The sequence below is a fragment of the Vulpes lagopus genome, chromosome 8 (assembly GCF_018345385.1).
Source record: "Vulpes lagopus strain Blue_001 chromosome 8, ASM1834538v1, whole genome shotgun sequence".
NCBI lineage: Eukaryota > Metazoa > Chordata > Mammalia > Carnivora > Canidae > Vulpes > Vulpes lagopus.
Window position 1 is genome coordinate 18,344,517 of NC_054831.1, and position 22,828 is coordinate 18,367,344.

The following is a 22,828-nucleotide window of genomic DNA, read 5'->3' on the forward strand; positions in this document are numbered from 1 at the left end:
ATACCATATGTCTTTTGATTGGAGCATTTAGTCCATTTACATTCAGAATGACTATTGAGCGATATGAATTTAGTGCCATTGTATTACCAGTAAAGTTGATGTTTCTGGTGATGTTCTCTGTTCCTTTCTAGTCTTTGTTGCTTTTGGTCTTTTTCTATACTCAAAGATTCCCCTTTAATATTTCTCGCAGGGTTGGTTTAGTGGTCATGAACTCCTTCAGTTTTTATTTGTCTAGGAAGTCTTCATCTTACCTTCTATTCTGAATAACAGTCATGCGGGATAAAGCATTCCTGACTACATATGTTTGCCACTCAGCACATTGAATATATCATGCCACTTTCTTCTGGCCTGGTAAGTTTCTGTACATAAATCTGCTGTGAACCTGATCTGTCTTTCCTTATAGGGTAAGGACTTCTATCCCCTTGCTGTTTTCAGGAATCTTTCCTTGTCTGTGTTTTTTGTTTTTTGTTTTGTTTGTTTGTTTGTGAATTTGACTCTGATACGTCTTGGTGATGACTGGCTTTTGATAAATTTAATAGGAGTTCTGTGTGCTTTTGGATTTCAATATCTGTGTCCTCCAGAAGGTTCAGGAGTTTTTCAGGTATAATTTCTCAAATAAACCTTCTGTTCCTTTTTCTTTCTCTTCTGGGACTCCTTTGATATGAATGTTACTATGCTTTATGGAGTTGCTGACTTCTCCAAGTCTATATTTGTGATTCAATATCTTTCTTTACCTCTTTTTATAGCTTCATTATTTTCCATAATTTTATCTTCTATTTCACAGATTCATTCTTTTGTTTCATCCATCCACATTGTTATTACATCTGTTTAGTTTTACATCTCAGTTATAGTATTTTTAATTTCAGCCTAACTAGTTATGGTTCTTATATCTCTACAGTAAGGGATTCTCTAGTGTCTTTTATGCTCTTCTCAAATCAAGCCAGTATCCTTATGATTATTGTTTTAAATTCTAGTTCTGATATCTTACTTGTATCTGTATTGATTAAATCCTTGGCCACAACTTCTTCCTATTCTTTCTTTTGGGATGAATTCCTCTATCTTGTTTTGTCTGGGTCATTGTTTTTTGGTGTGTGTGATTGTTAGTAAAACCTGTTGTATTCCTGCTCCTGAAAGTAATGACTATATTAAAAAGTGGTCCAAAGCAAAGCAAAACAAAACAAAAACAGACAACAGCAACAAAAACAAAAAGAAGCTTGATCCTAGGTGTGTTTTGGTCTGCTTATGAGAAGAAGCTAGATCTAGAAAAAAATAAAATAAATAAATTTTTAAAAATTAGAAAGAAATTAAATGAAGTTAGATCCTACATGTGTGTTGATCTGTTCATGAAAAGAAGTTAGATTAAAACAGAAAAAGAGGGGTGGGCAGCCCGGGTGGCTCAGTGGTTTAGCGCTGCCTTCAGCCCAGGCCTGATCCTGGGAACCCGGGATCGAGTCCCATGTCAGGCTCTCTGCATGGAGCTTACTTCTCCCTTTGCCTGTATCTCTGCATCTCTCTCTCTCTCTTGATCTCTGTCTCTCATGAATGAATAAATAAAATCTTTTAAAAATTATAAAAAAGAAAAAGGGGAAGCTATATCCTATTTCTCCTAGAGTTGAAGCTCTGCAGAACTCTAAATTAGTAGACTCGGTGCAAGTGAGTGGTTTGTAGGGGCCTTGTGAGGGAGGGGCCTGCTACTCTGATTCTTAGGTGAACTCCCCTAATGAAGATGCACCTGCAGGTCACAGGAGTTGGGGCTCAGTGTAAGCAGCTCTGGCCTCCACTGAGTGGTGCTGTTTTGCTCCCTGAAGTCAGTCAGGGCTGATGGGAGCAGAGAAGGGCATTGCCATGCTCTCTCATCCTTAGAGCAGGAGCTTGTTCCCACCACTTTTCAGGAAGCCCTCTGAAAAGAGCAAACAATTACCTCTCTTGTGTCTCAGGCTGCTGCCAGATCCCTGCCTTCATACTGCCTGTGTTCCAGTTGTCTGCCTGTCAGGCTGCACAACACTCCTGTGTTTTATCTCAGGCACAAATGACTGGATTTCAAAACTCCAAGTTTTAGAGATCTACATGGCCTGGACCCATGCTGATCCTCTGAGTAAGGGTCTTGCTGCACTGCAGCCAGTGCCGACTTGTCCCAGAAATAAGTTGTGCAACCATATAGCAGTTCAGGGTTTGTGGTAAAGTGCAGCTAAAAGCCAGCATGAAAGTTTGTTGCTTTAGCTGTTGTCTTTGTTACAATGGTAGAGGACAGGACAGCATGCTGGTGCTGCCAGTTCCCTTGCTCCTGGAGAAGCTGTGCCATCACCCCCAAAATGTACTCTGAGCCTCTTCCTTGTGACCCAGGGGTTCTTCAGACCATGCTGCCCACTCCTGGGGCTCCATCTTCCTTCCCCACTGGTATACCATGAAGCCTGCCAGGCATGACCCTAATGATGGTACAGACCTCTAAAACTTCAGATCCTGTGCTCTGTAAAAACCTGTGGTATTTGGGGGTGCCTGGGTGTGTCAGTCAGATGTCTACCTCTTGATTTCAGCTCAGGTCACGATCTCAGGGTCCTGGGATCAAATCCCGTAACAGGCTTCATGTTCAGTGGGAGCCTGTTCGGGATTCTATCCCTCTCCTTCTGCCCCTCCTCCCACTTGCACTCTCCCTCACTCTAAAATAAATAAATCTTAAAAACAAAACAAAAGAAAAAAACCTTGTGGTATTCATCTCCTCCGCTTTCCCAGTCAATGGTTTTCGGAAAGAGTTTTTCTTGTGCAATTCCTTCCATGTGGTTTCACTCTTTCTTTTTCTCTCACTCCTCTCTCCATGATCAAGGCTCCTTCTTCTTCATACCACCTGCAGCTTCTTTTTTTTTTTTTCCACCTGCAGCTTCTATCCCCCAAATCAACTCTCCACAGATCAGCCTTCCAGGTTATGGCAGTGTTTTCTACCTCTAGTTGTGCAGTTTTGCTCTTTCTATCCTCAGATCAGTTTTTTAGATGTTCAAAATGATTTGATATTTATCTAACTGTGTTCAAGGAATAAGGCAAGCTTTGGGTCCCCTTCTCCTGCATTTTAACTTCTCTTCCCTATTTAATTTTCCATTAATATTATCTAGTTCTCTCCACCCACCAAATGATATACTTCTAAAATCTACCCTAACACAACACACTTATCTCAATCATCATGTTTACCAATTGTATAAATTGTATCTGTTTGTAGATTTATCTTAATTAGACTTTGTTTCAGGAATATCTCAAAAGTAGAGATAGTGTTAGAGTCATCTTGGAAAGCCCAGAAATGTAGTATTAACTTAATATAAACTCAAACTTAACATGGTCTCCATAAATATTTAACTTATTTTGCAATACTCTTGGATAATTTATTAATTACAAATAGGAACAAAAGGAAATTCCAATTAATAGAGTGAAAATAGAATTTTCAACTGCAAAAATAGTTGCCAAAGGTAATAAAATAGCTCCCAAATACTGAAAGACATTTTCATTCTAAAACTATATTTTGGGAATCCCTGGTTGGCTCAGCGGTTAAGCGCTTGCCTTCAGCCCAGTGTGTGATCCTGGAGTCCTGGGATCAAGTCCCACATCAGGCTCCCTGCATGGAGCCTGCTTCTCCCTCTGCCTGTGTCTCTGCCTCTCTCTCTCTCTCTCTCTCTCTCTGTGTGTGTGTGTGTCTTGTCTTTCATGAATAAATAAATAAAATCCTTAAAAAATAAAAAATAAAACTGTATTTCTAGCTAAACTACCATTAAAGAATAGAGTAAAATAAATGTACTCTTAGCAAAAATTTAACAAAACAAAACAAAACAAATCATGAAAGTACTTCTCTGAGAAAATTTCAATGAAGTGTTTATCAAGGAATACAGTTAACCTAGAACAACACAGGTTTAAACTGCATAGGTCCACTTATACTTGGATTGGTTTTTTTTTAGAAAAATATGGTACAATACTACAAATCTACTTTCTCTTCCTTATGATTTTCTTAACAACATTTTCTTTTCTATATCTTACTTCATTATAAGTATACCCAGTATACAATACATATAGCATACAAAATATGCATTAATCGAATATGTTATCATTAGGCTTCTGGTCAACAGTAGGCTATTAGTTAAGTTTTTGGGTGGTCAAAAGCTATAACCAGATTTTCAATTGCACAGGGGTTCAATATTACCAACCACCACATTGTTCAAGGGTCAACTATATGTTTCACCAGGAAATTTCTACTTTTTTAAAGAACTGGTGTTAAAAGAACCTGTGGGCAAAAAAGGTGGTACATATGTGTGTGTATGTGTGTGTATATATATATATGCATATATATATATATATATATGAGTGATCTCAATTAGCATCATCTGTATAAACACACAACTAATGATAATGAATAACTTGGGGGGTGAGAATCATGATAGAGCTAAAATATTTGACAACACCATGTAAGGTAGCAAGGAGTGTGTTGTGGAGAAGAGTTAAATCATGTCAAAGCTTTGTATTATTGATAGTAGAGATGTTAATTAAGATTATATTCTGTTAAATTTCAATGGCAACCACAATCGGATGTATGTAAAATGTTTATCTTCTGGATCAGCAAAACAAGTATAAAATTACAGAGAAAACTTGGGATCCCTTAGTGGCGCAGCGGTTTAGCGCCTGCCTTTGGCCCCGGGAGCGATCCTGGAGACCCCGGATCGAATCCCACATCAGGCTCCCGGTGCATGGAGCCTGCTTCTTCCTCCGCCTGTGTCTCTGCCTCTCTCTCTCTCTCTCTGTGACTATCATAAATAAATTAAAAAAAAGAAGAAGAAAAAAAAATTACAGAGAAAACTTAAATGACTCAAAAGAATGCAAGAGGATAGAAAACAGGCTAGACATAGAGAAGTAACTATAAAACTTACAATCAGATCTTAGCAAGTTCCCAAATGTATTGATGAAAAGTAGCCTCAGCAGTTAAAGAGCATAGATTTCTAGACTGGGAAAACTATAAATGGAAATGTAATATGGTGATAACTCTCTGCGAAGTCCCATATCAATGTATATGAAGCATCTCACATTGATTTTCCTTTTTTAACTAAATAACACCATTTCTAGTAACAAGTAATTTACCCACAAGAATAGTTAGAAGTGGCAATCAGAGAAATATACACATACTGAGACATATATAAAAAGTGCTTCATGCTGTGCAAAAAAATAACAGGTTCCCAAAATCCTCTATACAATAAAAACTAAAATTTATAAATTTTAATTTTCTTTTATTTCTTTTCTTTTATTAATACATAGAAAATGTATAAAAATGCTACAATGTAAATGGAAGTACTTTCCTGATGATAGGCTAGTGGGTAATCAACTTTTTTCTTCAAAATTCTCTTGATATTTATGACCATAAAAATGCATTATTTTTGTAGTCAGAAAAAATGCTGTATTTCTCTGTAGTAGAACTCATAGTATGCTTCAAATATACTTCATACACAAGATAATTTGGTTGAGGCACATACTGTTAAGAGAATTTACATTGGGCATTTCTTTACATCTTACATGTGTATGTGTGCATGCATGTGTGTATTATCTTATATGAATTTTATAAGAAGCTTGAGGTCTGGGCACCTGGGTGGCTCAGTGGTTGAGCATCTGCCTTCAGCTCAAAACATGATCCCAAGGTCCTGGAATTGAGTCCTGCTTCGGGCTTCCCGCAGGGAGCTTGCTTCTCCCTCTGCCTCTCTATCTGTGTCTCTCATGACTGAATAAAATAAAATCTAAAAAAAAAAATTTCTTAAAAAAAAAGAAGCTAGGTAAGTATTGTTATTACCTGTTTTTATATATAAGGAGACTAAAGATCACAGAGATTACATTATGTAAGATTGTAAGATCTTACCTACTTGCTTTATAGATTCTGTGTTCTCTGTGCCAATTTCTCAAAATATGTATGGATTTCTAATATATTTTTAAAATTTTATATTAATCTCTATAAGGTTACTGAATAGCAATTGTGATGGTTCAATTTGGTGAATATACAAATATGTACATAAGCATCTCAGTCTCAGTTGATTCTTTCCCACCACTATAGAAACACCAGGGCCAAGCAGCTGTCCAGATAGAAATTCTTTAACAAGCTGTAACCACAGACATAAACACCTCTCTTAAATGAGGAACATTCTCATGATCTTGACACTGCAATTTCTTGGCAATTTCCCAATACTATTAAGAAACATTCTCTAATCTCACAAAGAATGCTTGAGGTTTTTTGGTTGTTTTTTTTTGTGGAATTTTTTTTTCAATTTGTAAAGATAAGTACTGGAAGATAAAACTAGAGTGCTGGGGAGACCAGTTTCATGCTCTGTGCCACTTCTCAGCTAACTGCAGTAGGCAACATGTCTTTGACACTACTTTCTGTCCTCTGGCTCATCATTCAAACTCAAGGTAAGCACTACAATACTGACATCTTATACAAAAGTCAAATTATTTGATGCATTTTTTTTTATTTGATGCATTTTTTTTTATTTGATGCATTTTTAAAGTACTCTTGAGAAAGCAACATTTTTGTATGACCCAAAGCTCACTACTGTCGGCATTTTGGTATATTTACTCAATTTACATAAACTCCATGCTTATAGTCAAGGTGTTGTGATTGGTATAATAATTTAGTTAGGATGTACCTGAAATTTCATTTCTCATTCAATAATGCTACTAGATCTATAATTGTATTTTCTAAAATGCACACAAACCAAATAACACCAGAGGATTAACTTCCAGGCCAGAAATCTAGAATTTTCTCACCATTTCCAATGTTGTCTTGAATAACATTGATATTTTCTACTCCATAAGGAGAAAATCATCTATCAAGATAGAATTTGACCAAAAACTGTGCTAGGATGGATGACAAGGAAGACTTTTAAGTAAAATTAGCACTGAATTAAACTTAACAGCAATATTAACCAAAATTAAAAGTTAACCAACTGAACAGTTACTCATAAAGATCTATTAAGTTTATTCTAACATCAACCCCACAACTTTTTCCATTAATTGGATTCATATTCTCCATTGATTAAAAAAAAAACTTTTAGAAATATATTTATAGACTTTCTATTTTCCTGTGTAAGGAGTCCTTATTGGGATAGCACCATAGCCAAACTCTGGGGGTTGAGTAGGAGAAAATTTTTGCTTGATTATTTTCCTTTAGGTTCTCCACCTCAATCAGGTGTAAAACTTCTTGGTGTTCCCAAGGTCACCCTGTCTTTCAATGGGAAATTGTCTCTAAGCATTGACATTTATCTTTGAAAATGGGAGCATTTAAAAATAAGACTGACTTCGATGGGTGATTGAACAATTAAAAGAAAAAGTAGATAAAGTGCACCTCCCATCTTCCTAGACTAGTGCTACATAATTAAATTTCATGTTATTTAATTTTTACATGAATCTCCATTTTAGATAAGTAAACTGATAGAAAGCAAAATAATTTTTATAAGGCCATTTAGTTAGGACTTAAGACCACATATTTTGGCTCTGATATCAGTTCTTTTCCTACTAGATGCAAGCAAAATACAAAACTGTCTATGTACTATTATACCAAGTGTATCAAGAAGGACATTTAGCCTACTTGCTATCTAATTTTCCTACTTGCTATCTGATGCTTTGAAATTGCCCCAGCAGGGAATAAAATAACTTTGCTTACTATGAAACCTGAAGTCTTGAGAGCAAATGCTAATGAGAGAAAGAACATAATAGTTTATCATTACAGAAGTAGAGTCTTCCCTAAGAATGCGGTATTTTTTTTTAAGATTTTATTTATTTATTCATGAAAGACACACAGAGAAAGGCAGAGACATAGGCAGAGGGAGAAGCAGGCTCCATGCAGGCTCCATGTGGAACTCAATCCCAGGACCCTAGGATCACAACCTCAACCACTGAGCCACCCAGGTGTCCCCAAAATGAGGTATTATCTGCTAATGAAATACTGGATTTTTTGGAAGGGGTAATCAGGGGTAATCTCTTTGCACCACAAAGAGAAAAAGACATAGAAAGTAAAAACAGAGATCTGTGAGAACACGGAGAGGAAAATCAACAATTTTGAAGAGGACTACATGGGAAGAGTGAACTGGGCCACAGGGAAGAATTCTGGTTCTAAAAATCTCTGATGTACTGAGAGATCATCTGAAGAATTATTTCATCATCTCCATATCTTTCCACAATAAGTAGATAGAGCAAAATAAAATTCTTTGTTATCAAAGCTGATAAGGAGAAGGAGGAAGGAGGACCTTGCTTTTCTTAATACTTACTTTCTGGATGGGAATGGACTCTTTTATGCCATCTCAACAAAGCCAACCAACCCAAAACAAAACAAAACCCAAAACCTTTAAATCTGTTATATCAATATTATTTCTTTTTCTCTAGCAATAGCCATAAAGCAAACACCTGAATTAGAGCTCTATGAAGTAGTTCGTCCTAAAAAACTACACATTTTATACAAAAGGGAGATACAAAACCACCAGACAGAGAATGGCAAAGATGTAAGTAATGTGAATGATGGTGAGATTTCACAAAGAGCCACCAAAGAGCCTTTTTACTAATAGAGGTGATGCCTAATAGTTCCTTTTGAAGCCCATATCTACAGCTCCCCTTGGTCTAAGAAAGAATGTAGAATTCTCAGGATGCTTTTACATTTAAGTAGTAGGAAGAGAGTTAACTATATCATTTTATCAGAAAGAATAAAGCTGCTTAGACATTTCTTCAAGTTTGGAGGATAGGGGGAAGCACATGAAGAGCAACCATTTCTAGAAAGAAATGTTTCTTGCCAAGTTCACCAAACCCTACCATCACCTCCTGCCCCACTGAATTGCCTTTTCCTTGGCCATTTTGTCTTTAATGGAGAATTCACCATTATCTCATTAATTGGCAATATTTACAAAATTTATTAAAGATATTAACTTTTGGTTACATTACTGCAAATATTTATAATTTTTACCTTAATCCTTAGTGTTTCTAGTTAGTTTCCCTTGGTATATTTTACTTGGTTTTAAAGTAATAAAAATATGTGCCTTACTATTATTATACCATGAGTGATTAATTAGGATACACAGGACAGTATACTTTACAGTGGGGCAAATAGTAAGTTCCTACCTTACATAGTAGAGTTAGTTTAATCTGTGAGTATTATTACTGCATTATTGTACTTTTTGGAAATCCATCTTAATATAAAATTTATGTTTTATTTTATATATTTGAAATCTATAAGAACCATTTTATAGTAGAGGTACTCTACTACTTTCTACTATTGTAATTCTGCTTCTCTATATACTAAATTTATCATTGTATTATAATTATTTTAGATCGACTCAGAAATATAAATTGATATCAGTATATTATTAAATATTTGTAGGAAAGATATGAACCTGAACTTCAGTATCAGATTGTATTAAATGGAAAAGAAGTTGTTCTTCACCTGCAAAAAAGCAAGTAAGTTGTACTTCCTGAAAGTCTGATCACTACATTATATTAACAGAATATGAAAAATAAACCTTCTTGAGACCCTATTTACTGTGATTTGAAATAGAAGACATGAAATACATTAAATTTTAGGTATTATTATTATATTGTGCTAATGTTATCTAAGAAGATTGAGGCTTTCTAAGGAAATTTCATGCAAAATATAAAGCAAGGAGAACAATGCAGATAAATGCTTTTCTTTCTAATCTTCTCCCAATTTACTGAAAATCTACCCATATGAACTCAAAGTGTTGGCGTGGCTTCCTGCTTTGACAAGAACATATGTAAGAGTCATTCAGGGCACATAGCCTTGAGATAGATTCCTGGGGATTGGGCTCCATCAAGCTCTACCTCTGTTAGTAAACTTCTCCCTGAATATAATGGTCTTTTATGCATATTTGTGACCCAGCACCCTTCAGAGACCCTCTGGAGGCTGGGCCTTTGGCACAAAGAATTCCGAAATAACCCATCTGAGGACAGAGAATTTGCAGCAGAAAAGTATCTGGGGGCATTTCTTCCCTTTAATCTAATGGATATAATTAATGCTTTGATTTGCTTCAGTAGCAGCATTTCAATGTTAGAAAAAGGATCAACGGGTCAAAATGTCTGCTGTTTCTCACTGTAGGCATAATCATTCTTTTAGTGCTGAATATCATATCAGGAACATTAGCCCCTATTACCACCCTAAGTGTATCTTGCAATTTTTTGAACTTTGCAGACATCTCCTGGGGCCAGACTACACTGAAACATATTACTCACCCGGGGGAGAGGAAATCACTACCAGCCCTCGAACATGGTAAGTTCTGAATGCTTTCTGAGACTTTCTGTGATCTGCCATTTATGTTGTAAGATGCATAGGGTCCAAAGACAAAAAAGAAATAAAGGACTAGGGAGCAAGGTGCTCTTCTATGACCAATGAGACAATAGATGAGAAAATCATAGTCAGCTTTTTTACAAGGTTACTGATAGTGGGAGGCTTCAAAGTATCGCATTTGTAGAAGCAACTACAAGTCCACTTTCCTCTAGACCATCTTATCCAAAAGTTAGAAATATTCTCCCCCATACCTACTTGAAACATCATTTAGCTAGTTACTATTTGTGAATAATATATGCATATACCTGAGATCAGAAATGGAATATCAATTATTTAATTAATTTAATTTTATATTTCATTAAACCTACATGCTAGAGATAATGCCAAGGCCTAGAGTCAGACATAGAAAATCAATGCCAAGGGAGGAAAGGAAGAGAATACAAAAAGACAATCATGGTGTATTACCAAGCTAAGTGAATTTCTCAGAGCCACTCTCCCCGGGCAACCCCAAACATGTATGTCTATAAAAAGACAAAACTGCTGTCACAAAATGGTTCTTTGTTCCCTTCTCACATAAAAACTTTCATTTCGTGGATACCTGGATTTTTGGTAACATTTAAATTAATTCATGCTCAAGTGTGAATGGCTGATGATATCTCTATTTGGTACCTTTTCCAAGTCCTTTACAGGAAAATGTTCATGATGACAAGGTTTCTTCCAAAGGCAAGAAAAATGTGGATGGAATTTCTGACCCTAAAACAAGTCAGTTTATTTTGAACAATAAAAGCTTTGTTGGATCATTCTACATAAGTGACCTCCTACTTTGCTTACATGGAGCAATCATGTCTGAATCTCTAGTTGTAAACAAATTTTCTGTGGTTTTAATGCTGGTAAAGGGATTCCACTAACACACCTATTAAAATGACAGGTTGGACCAGCTAATATCAGGAGTGGTAGTGTGACTTCTTGAGAACTCTGGAATCTAGAAAAATGGGTACTTCATTTTATTGATATGTGATGCACAGTGTCTTAGGGACTCAGCACAGGGAAGCCAAATTCTCAAAAGTGGGTGCTGAGACCTGAGAGCTCTCTGTCAATCCCAGGGGGGATGGCCACTTCTCAGATGCAGCGCCCATTTTCATCAGGAGCCCACTTAAGTTCACACTCCTGGGACTTTGCTTTCTTGAAATGAATGCCAGAAAGACAACTCAGCCATCAAAGATGGGTTTTCCAAAGTCGATAGTGGAACAGATTATTAAATCTCTCAAGTTCTCATTGTTTTTGTTTCTGGAAACTGGTTTGGCTACTGAGGCTATTTGAAGAAACTCCCTACATATTCAAAATAACAGCTTTCACCACAATCATGATATGTTTATTCTTGTAGTCAAAAAAATTTTTTTCCATCTTTAGGAACATTGCTACTATAAAGGACACATACTAAATGAAAAGGATTCTGTTGCCAGCATTAATACTTGTAATGGATTGAGGTGAGTCACTTACAAAACTATTAAACATTAAGCACCATTCTATTATACAGAATTGAGTCTTCCTGGATGTCATCTTACAATCTTGGCAAAATATTCTACGCAGATAAAATGCTGTTAAAATGAAGAATAAAGTATCACCCTTACAATAATTTTATAAGTGTATGTGTTCATATGCACATGTGAATATTTCTGCTTACAAAGATAATTCTTGCAAATTAGGGAAAATTTGGAAAGTAAGAAAAAGTACAAATAAAAAAGTAACAACCACAAAATTGTGCTTATGATTGGTCATTGTCACTAATATTTTGTCATGTTTTCAGCCTTTATGCATATAAATGTTTATCTTTTATGTGGTTGAAATATGAAACAAATATACCTAATTATTCTTTTAACATGATTCATACCACCTATCTTAAGCCTTTCCCATATCATAAAATGCCTTCATCAATGTAATTTTTCTTTTCTTTTCTTTTTTTAAAAATTTTATTTATTTATGATAGTCACAGAGAGAGAGAGAGAGAGGCAGAGACACAGGCAGAGGGAGAAGCAGGCTCCATGCACCGGAGCCTGAAGTGGGATTTGATCCCGGGTCTCCAGGATCGCGCCCTGGGCCAAAGGCAGGCGCTAAACCACTGCGCCACCCAGGGATCCCTATCAATGTAATTTTTAATGACTATCTAGTCTGCATTTGTAATCCTCCAACATATGAATTCACTTTACATTTCTGAACTGATTTTCCTGCTAAAAATAAGAATTCTCTAAGCTATTACTAGCTCCAGCCTGATCCTCTGGATAATTTGCCCATGATTCTTTATCTCTGGGGGTCTTAGCATCTAAACACTTGTTTACTTCATCCTCCATGGTATTCCTATTTGCTAAGTGTATAAACAAACTATGGACAGGTATTTATGGAGCTTATGACATAAATTCTAAATTCTTTGGGATAGTTTCAGCTTAGCAATTCTTGTTTAGAATTTTCTTTTTCTTCATTTTTCTATTGACAAATACTGATTATAACTTAAGTTAGTAAAAGTTAGCTGGAAGGCGTATGAATGAAAACTAACTAAAGCTTAGGATTTGGGAAGAGGTATACTCCGTTCTTGTCAGTACTGTGACTCTGTGTGGCAAAGAATCTTGAAATATGAGTCTCTGTATCTCACAGGGGATACTTCACACATCATAACCAAAGATATGTGATAAAGCCTTTGAAAAGCACAGACCAAGAAGAACATGCTATCCTCACATATAACCAGGAGGAACTAGACCTGGCTAATCACACTTGTGGTGTAAGAAATGTTGGCAGGAAGCAAGGCCATATTCGAACCTCTAGGTCACTCAATAGCCCAGAGGTAAGTGTAGATTTCCTATGTCATCATTTCTTACTATTGTCTCAGCAATGATATATGATATACCGCTGTGTTCAACAGTTACTGATATCGGTAAACCCTATAATTCATTTATTCTTAAGTTTAATTTCCCTCTGGGGAAAAAAAAGCTCATTGCAAGTTTTTCAATCTTTTAGGATAAATATTAACCATGTTATTTTACTCTTTGTAAAGCAAGAAGATTTTCTTCAGGCTGAGAAATACATTGATCTCTTTTTGGTGCTGGATAATGCCTTTGTGAGTATGAAATGTATATGATTCTTGGGCAGTTAAGTCAATCTTTAAGTTTTCTTATCGAGTGAACACAGGAAGTAAGCTATCCTAGGTGAAAATGCAGACTCTGGCCACCTGGTCATCATGTATTTTCTACCTGCCTTGCTGGCAGTAATTCTCACTCATTCACTGACCACCTGATGCCAATATATTCAGATATTGGAAGTATACTTCATACCAGATAGCTATAAGAAATCAACCACAATGATGAAAAACAAAAAAGAATGGTTTATTAAAATATATTAAAATTCTCACTCTATTATATAAATATAAACTAGATACAGAACTATATACATTTTACAAAGTATATTTATATCCATAAAATACTAGAATCTGTGATCCTAAATTAGCAAATATTGCTTTATAATCAAATTTTAATAACATTGAATTGGTTAGAAATATTAAAATTGTTAATTTGATTTCTTCAACTTTTTCTTTCACTTTTCAGTGAAAAAGTGAAATATATATGAATGTCTATTTTTTTTCTAACCAAAAAGTTATTTTCTTTAAAAACACTTTGTTGAAACAGTGTTATATAAGTCAGGGATGAATGAACATGCTTTTACTTATGTTGGAATGTGTATTTTTTATTAAAATGTTAAAATCTGTACCATATCAAATTTTTTTAAAAAACATGTTTGCATTTTGTATTTTATAGTATAACATATACAAGGGGAATCTAACTTCGATAAGAAGCTTTGTGTTTGATGTGATGAACCTACTCAATGTGGTAAGATATTTGTCTAAGAAACGTGTATTTCCACATAGAAGTTTGGGACTTCCTTATGGTTTTGCCAAATAAGGAGTCGGGAGGGTCCTGTTTCATTTCAGCAGCTTTGGGGAATTTAGCACGCAAGGATCAATATAAAATAAAGTCACACATACTATAGCAAAAGCAACTTCTAGACTTTCTTTTTTTTTTAATATTTTTTTAATTTTTATTTATTTATGATAGTCACAGAGAGATAGAGAGAGGCAGAGACACAGGCAGAGGGAGAAGCAGGCTCCATGCACCGGGAGCCCGACGTGGGATTCGATCCCGGGTCTCCAGGATCGCGCCCTGGGCCAAAGGCAGGCGCCAAACCGCTGCGCCACCCAGGGATCCCAAAAGCAACTTCTAGACTTTCTATTTTAAAAATGCAGTACATCTATCTATCACTTATAGTCAACAAAATATCTATGGCAATAAAGAAATCTCAAACATTTTCATGAAGAAAAATGCTCTTCCCACAGATTTATAATACCCTCGACATTCAAGTGGCATTGGTAGGTATGGAAATCTGGTCTGATGGTGATAAGATCAAGGTGGTACCCAACACAGGTGATACCTTTAACAACTTTCTGAATTGGCATCGTTCTAACCTGAGAAAAATGAAGATACATGACCATGCACAGCTACTCAGGTGAGCACTTGCTGGCCAGGGCCAGATGTATGTAGGCAGAGTGGATAGTTACCCCAAAGGGATTTTGGCAGAGATTTCTGTTCAGTTTTATCTCTTCAGGCAGTTATCAGAGAGCCTGAAGTTCTACCATTAGGAATCCACTTGTAAGAATGTGGAGATCCATGTCAGGTTACTAAAATGGGCTCCTGGATGTAATGATTATCTGTGATCATATAACACTATGAAATAGCAGAAGCTTTTCTGGGGTCTAGGGAGTATAAAAAGGGTGGAGCAACATGGGAAGTCTAAAATATAACTGACGAAAGCTAATGATTTCAGAAACTCAGATTGTGACAATATGCCTGTAATTTTCACACAGTGGACTTGGCTTTGACAATCGACGTGTAGGAATGGCAGCATCAAATTCCTTGTGTTCTCCATCTTCAGTTGCTGTTATTGAGGTTTGTAAACTCATAGTAAGGCTCCTTGTGTTTCTGTGTCTTCTATGAAGACTAGAATGATGCATTATACAGAGGTAACACAAAGAACATTTGTTGAACCAGTAACTAAAAATAGACATGAATCTATTGGTAAATCATTACACTGAAGATACCTTGGATTATGAAACAGAGTATCTCCTTACCTTGGCCCTCCCAGAAGTCTTCATTCTTTAGTTGGAGTAAGGGAATAAGAACAGGAAGATTAGAACAGAAAGGAAACTCAGATGCCCTCTGTGGCCTGAGCCAACTTTAAATTATCTTCAGTATCAATGGTCAGAGAGGTCAGAGAAGGTGCATTTTTGTGTCATATGGCCAAGCAATACCAATATCAAGCATTATGACAAGAGGTTTTGGAGGCCTTTGAATACCTAGTACAGTAGTTTGAATGAAGAATGTAATTACCTTAATTTATTTATGGTTTACCAAGAGCTCCTTATTAGCTCAGAAAATATTTATTGAGCACTGATTCAATGGCTGGATTCACTGGAGTCAACCATTTCAAATGTTAATTCAACATTTTACAATAGTCAATGACACAGAAAGGAGCTTAATGACTCATTATTTTTCATCTATTGAACTATTTTATTAACTAGGAAATAGCTAAATATGTTAAGTAATAGATATTTCTGTTTTCCAGGCTAAGAAAAAGAATAATGTGGCTCTTGTAGGACTGATGTCACATGAGTTGGGTCATGTCCTTGGTATGCCTGATATTCCGTATTATACCAAGTGTCCCTCAGGGAGTTGTGTGATGAACCAGTATCTGAGGTGAGCCTTGTCACTCTTGAGAAAAAATATATATTTCCTAAATCTTAAAGAATTCAGATGCAATCTATATGCATGAGTATTTTTTTACCAGTGGCTGAATTCCATTAATTCACCCTATAATCTTTTGATGCGCAGGTTTTACCAGCTTATCAGTGCTCATTATTTAAGATTTCTAAATATGCCAAGTGAGAGATTACTAGTATGGTAACCATGTTATTTTAACTTAAAATAATTTTAACCTTAACATATTTTTGACAATAGCCAAGATATGAAAGTAACATATCAGTAAATGAATAGATTGAGAAAATGCTACACGTACACATACACACACACAGTGGAATATTACTCAGCTATAAAGAAGAATGAAAACTTGCCTTTCATGTCAACAAGGATGGATCTAGAGAGCATTATGCTAAGTGAAATAAATCAAACAGGAAATGACAAATATCATATTATTTTACTTAGAAATGGAATCTAAATGCAAAACTCATGGACAAACTAACAGACAAAAACAGAAATATGGTCATACACATAGAGAACAAACTGAGGTTGCTATTGGATGGGCAAATAGAGGAAGAGGTACAAATTTCTGTTAAATAATAATATATTTTCTAAAAACTATGTGTCTAATTAAGATGATGACCATATTCTTATGTATCTCCATCACTAGTCACTCAATCCACTTTTATGTTATTATTAATAGCTTCTAATGCCAGTCACTTGTCAAGGATTTGGGATAGAAAAATTTTTAAAAAATACCTTGCTCTTGAAATGGTCATAAATAGGAAGAGAAATATATCCATAGAACCTCTAAGTCTGCAGTTATTCCCTTTCACTAATTCATTATTATTATCTCTTACCTCTCAGCCCTTGATGGTGATCACAAATGGTGAGGCTCATTTATCATTCCTGCCATTTAGGATAGTCCTGAATCTACACAGGAATTTTTTTTTAAAAGATTTTATTTATTTATTCATGAGCGACACAAGAGAGAGAGAGAGAGAGAGAGAGAGAGGCAGAGACACCAGCAGAGGGAGAAGTAAGCTCCATGCAGGGAGCCTGATGTGGGACTCAATCCCAGGACTCCAGAATCATGCCCTGGGCTGAAGACAGGTGCTAAACCGCTGAGCCACCTAGTGATCCTCTCCACATAGGATTTTAAATTCTTCCAGTTCTACAAGCCCAGTGTCTAAGAAAATAATTTTCCAAATAATGCTCTTTCTCCTTCCACATGTAATGTAGTACAGTCCTAACCAGATACTGAATTTGGAATTTCCATTGAACCAGGTGCTACAGTTAGACAAGTCAGATTCTCATGTTCATTTATCACTAGATATCATGATTTTTCTTCTGGTTACAGTTCAAAATTCCCAAAGGATTTCAGTACATCCTGCCGTTCACATTTTGAGAGATACATTTTATCACAAAAACCAAAGTGCCTGCTGCAAGCACCAATCCCTAAAAATATAATAACAAAACCAGTGTGTGGGAACCAACTTCTGGAAGTAGGAGAAGACTGTGATTGTGGCTCTCCTAAGGTATGAAAATATCCACAGTTTAAAAACTTATTAGAATTATTGCAGCATGAGAATTATGCTGTTTTCTTCATCAAGAAATATTCTTTTGGAAATTCTTTCTAAAGACAAGCTTGGCATCATAGTAAAAAATAGGCTTGCACTTGTGATTCTTTTTTTTTTTTTAAGATTTTATTTATTTATTTATTTATTTATTTATTTATTTTATTTATTTATAGTGCAAAGGAGGAAAGGGGCAGTAGGAGAGGGAAAGAAGGAGAGAATCCCAAGCAGACTCCACACTGAGCACAGAGCCTTACATGGGGCTCCATCTCACAACTCTGAGATCATGACCTAAACTGAAACCAAGAGTTGGAAGCTTAACTGACTGAGCCATCCAGGTGCCCTGCACTTGTGTTTTTAATACTGATTTTAGACACATTTTGAAAGGCATTTCAAAAGCCAGGATGCACTTATGACATGATTGCATAAAGTTTGATGTAAAGAAGTAAATCATTGATCATAACGTGTCACTTATCTTTCCTAGACATATTAGTCAGAAATTCTTAAATCACGTAAGTCACAGTTGATCATTTGTTGAGCGAAAACAATTAAAGATCTAGAAGTTCTCTCCATAGTGAGACCTGGCCTTCCCTCACCAAGCCAATGTATAAACCAGGCAGTAAATGACACAGAGAAGGAGTAAAAGAAAAATCACATAAACCTGTAGAAAATGGGCTATTAATATAAAACATCTAAGATAATTACTATAATTCTGTTAATCTTTATAAAAATCTGACCTCTGCAAGGTATCAGTGTGCTTTAAAGAATGTCTCTGATAGAATATTTGCCAGCAATCCCGCATTAAGTTTCTAAGAGAACATTCAGTGTTTCTAGCAATCTTCTTTTAAGACTGAAAAAAATGAGTTATGTTAGAAGAGTTTTTTAATGTGTCAATCTGAAAAATAAGTTTTTATGTACACCATATCTCCTTTATTACTCACAACAAACCTACAGAATAGGTTTTGTTATCCCAATTTAGAGAAGTGAGACTCAGAAAAGTTAAGTAACTAGTTCCAAAGATCGAAAGCCTGTAACAAATGAAGCCTGTGGCAACCCAAGGTTAATTCATTACTTTAAGAAGCTCCATGACAATGGGGAAGGCATATAATCTCTCTATGCTTCAGTTATTTACTTACACATTTTAAGCTGTTGAATTACACTAGAAGATTTCATGATATCACTCAATAATTTGTAAAGAGTATTACAAATATTCTTTTAATTATAATGAAATATGAAATATTAAAAATGGGTTGATACTTTATAGTAAGCTGGATGTAAGGTTATCTCATGCCTACTTGCTTGAATTCCCATATGGCTTCTTGGGTAGAAGACGATTGAAGTTGTTCACATTCCGAGGTACTTCTGATTTTCAGCAGACACATGGCGTGTGGTCAGGACACACTGACAGGAACAGGAGAGAAAGAAAGAGAGAGAGAAACACTGTCCATGTGATGTGTAAGATCTAATATGCTCTAAGTAGATATGCCAGCTCCTGTAGGGCTTCCATTTTATGTTGATTTTCTTCTTAAGGAGTGGAATAGAACTATAGTTAGGCTTATGAACAGCTGAATTTTAAATAGCTGTTTTCTTACCTTAAAAGTAGTATATAAATTTTATATAGTATCTCTTAGTGAATAATCCAATTTCCCATGGTTTCATATGCAACTTTACTATTTTTTTGTACCTATTTAGGTCTTTTTCTAGGTCCTAAAAACAATCATTCCATCAATCTGTCTAGACATATCACATAAGCATCACACTATTTTAGTGACTGTAACCATGCAATGCATGTTATACCTGCAGTGGCAAGGGTGTTCATCTTGGAGGGTGTAATTTGCATAGTCATTCTTCAGTGTTCATTCCTCCAATAGCTCTTGGTATTTTTTTTTTATCAATTTGCCCACAAATAGAATTGAGATTCGATTGAAATACATGAAATTCATATTTTTCTCTGAGGGCCACTGGCATTTTCACTATATGATTGTTTTAAAAGATTAGTTGCCTTTGAGTTTCTCAGGAAAGTTAAATATAAAGTTCTTCACATAGTTCTTGCATATGATGAAGCTTGTTCTGAAGCATTTCCTATTTTTCTTTTTGCTATTAGTATACATAATCTTTACTTTTTTATGTTAGGTTCTACTTTATTACTCCTTTTGATGTTATTTTCTTATTATCTTGAAAAGCCATCTTAGTGACACATCCATTGTTTTTAGAGTTGATTCTCTATTTTTCCCCAGTCAAATATTTTATTACATATGAAGAATGAAAATGTGATTTATACTTTCCAATTATTATTACAATGTCATATCTTTTCATTCTCTCATAGAATTTGTCAGAATTTTCATAAAAATACAGACTATAAATAATCTGTGGCTTATTGTTTATTTTATTAGATATTTTTTGCTATTTATCAGATTTTCTTTCTTTATATATTATCTTTATTTTCTAATCTTTGCCACTATCACAATAATATTAGTTGTTTTGTACCTTTGATCTCTTAATGTGATAGATAATATTACTTTATTCTGTATCATGGAGACACCCTTCTACTTTTGGTGAAAAAAAAACCCTGCATAGTTGTAATGGAGGCTTATTATATTTAATAAACTACTGTTTTGTTAATATTTTATTCAAGATTTTGCATTTATATTCATAAATGAGAATTGTGTATATGTATGCATGTGTATTCGTGTGTTTATGTGTGCATGTGCATGCATACATGTGTGTACATGTGTATGTGTGTGCTTGTGTATATATATTCATTACCAGCTCTCATTATCAGAATTATGCAGGCTTAGTAAAATAAATTGAGAATTTTAATTTTTTTCCCTAGCCTCAAATAGTTTGAATAGTATAGAAATATTCTCCCTTTAAGTTTTAAATTAATTTACATGCAATACCATCTAGGCCAAATTTATTTGTGGTAATTCTTGGGTAATTCTATTTTTATCCTTTTAAGAAGTAGTTTTCATTGTACTTAACATTTTTTTTTCTATTATTTAGTTTCCTTAGTCATTTCCTCTGGAATCTGTATAGTAGAGTAATTTAATTTAAAAAATGAAATTTCTTTGCCATCTTGTACTAAAATTGTATGCACTTAGTCTATAGAAAAAATGCTGAACCCACTTTCCCACTGTGTGTGCTTTAAAAGGAATGTTCCAATCCTTGCTGTGAGGCCAAGACCTGCAAATTAAAATCCAAAGCTGACTGTAGAAAAGAAACTCTGAACCATATCATGTAAGACGTTTTTTACTTTTTCTTTGTACCCAAATGTTGTCTCACACTTATTTCAGATTTGAGAAAGGAATGCCACTGAGTTCTACAATGCACAAAACACAATTTAGTTAACATTTTTATTTATTAATTTTTGAAATTCTTTATTATTTATTTTATATTTTTTAACTTCACATTTTTAAAATAACCCAATCTCAGAAAGAAAAAAAAAAGCCACAATACTGAACAAAAATAACCCAGGGTTGTGTGTACACTAATATAGTAATCGAAAAGTGGCTACATGGTCATCTGTGAGATTAAGATTACTTAAATCTATGATAAAAACTATAAATTTCTGTTAGGTCATAATGAGTTTAATACAAACTAAGATGAGAGAAAGAAAAGTCCATTAAAAAACCCTCTATTGATGAGCACGTTTTATTCTTGATTAACCACTGATAATTTACAAGGTAGTCAGAAGATCAATAACATTTACAAACATATACTATATGATTTGATGGTTTTATTTCTTGTAAAGTGTTTCAATAAGATATAATCCACATATTATTTTTGTGTTTTATAGAATCTTACATGAGTTGGGCCAGGGAACTCAACTTCTCTGACAGAATATGGCCTTTGTTTCAGTGAAAAATAGTCTCTGAACAACAAAAAAAATTATAAATGGGGAAAACTCAGGATAAAATACACGGAAATTATTTTTACCCTCCACCCCATTCTATGAATCTTTTCTGGAATTGAACCTGCAGAGACATTATAAAGGGAAAAATCGACTCAGACACCATCAACTATCACTTCCTTAAGAAAGGACCATCCAGGTCCTAAGACTGGGAACAACACTCACTCCTTCAGCAAGCCCCATTTGATATGGCCTGCTGAAACTCCGGATGTGATCCACTCTGTAGAGAAGTCTGGAAATGATGCCCATCTTCTTATTTGGTCACAAAGACAAAAGCTTAGCATCTCAAAAGATACCCATTTGACCACTTCAGGGCTTGGAATGATAAGTGGACATGTCCCATTACTGGGCATGATTGGCAATCTAGTACCATGGAAAGGAAATTGGACTTGGATGTAGGAAACTTCAGTTCTTTTCTTCATTCTGCCCAAAACTAGCTTCAGGACTTCAAACCAAGTTATTTAATTAGTGTTTCTAATTAAATACCTACAAAACGGAGGTAGTGCTGTCATCATTCAGTAGGGTTCTTACTATTACTTAAATTTCATAAATGTTAATTATCAATGTTACATAATATTTTCTGATTTGTAGTAACCATTGTTTCCATTTTTGTTTCTTTTAATCAGTGAATAAAAAGATCTACTTCATTGAGATGCTACTTGCTAGGACAAGAATCAAGAAATCTAAACATATAAAGAATTGGGGATCCCTGTGTGGCTCCAGAGGCTTAGCACCTGCCTTTGGCCCAGGGCATGATCCTGGAGTCCCGAGATCAAGTCCCACATCAGGCTCTCTGCATGGAGCCTGCTTCTCCTTTTGCCTGTGTCTCTGTCTCTCTCTTTGTGTGTCTCTCATGAATAAATAAATAAAATCTTTAAAATAAAATAAAATAAACATACCAAGAGTCTTGTATATTTTCACCATTGTCTTAGATATATTTTGCTTTTCACTTGGCATTATGCTTCCTATATTTTTTTCAGTCCAGGCAACAGATAAACGTACTCAGTGAAATGGTTTGTTTTCTAAAGCTGAATCTTTAATGCATTTTTAAGGATGGTGAAGGTTGTTCTTAACTCTGTTCTTTGGAGAATAAAAGAAATTAGTCTTTGACCAAAACCCCTCAGCCGTGCTGCTGAATTGTGTTGGCTCAAGTCAGAACTGTAAAATTACAAGTGACTTATGTTTTTACCCCACTCTCATTTTACTGGCTTAAGCCATGACAAAATAAGACCCCTTGATGAGTGAAGCCTTT

General features: G+C 35.1%; 1 protein-coding gene across 1 annotated transcript; it reads left to right on the forward strand.

The window, feature by feature from the left end:
• The first annotated feature begins 6,291 nt into the window (after window positions 1-6,291).
• On the forward strand, window positions 6,292-22,386 carry ADAMDEC1 (ADAM like decysin 1). The gene is given in 14 exon segments (XM_041768336.1): window positions 6,292-6,417; window positions 8,389-8,504; window positions 9,374-9,450; window positions 10,199-10,280; window positions 11,705-11,781; window positions 12,944-13,130; window positions 13,341-13,403; window positions 14,098-14,169; window positions 14,673-14,842; window positions 15,201-15,282; window positions 15,959-16,089; window positions 17,450-17,627; window positions 20,818-20,903; window positions 22,203-22,386. Coding segments are annotated over 14 exon segments (1,416 nt in total). The 5' UTR covers window positions 6,292-6,329; the 3' UTR covers window positions 22,210-22,386.
• Window positions 22,387-22,828: the final 442 nt, after the last annotated feature.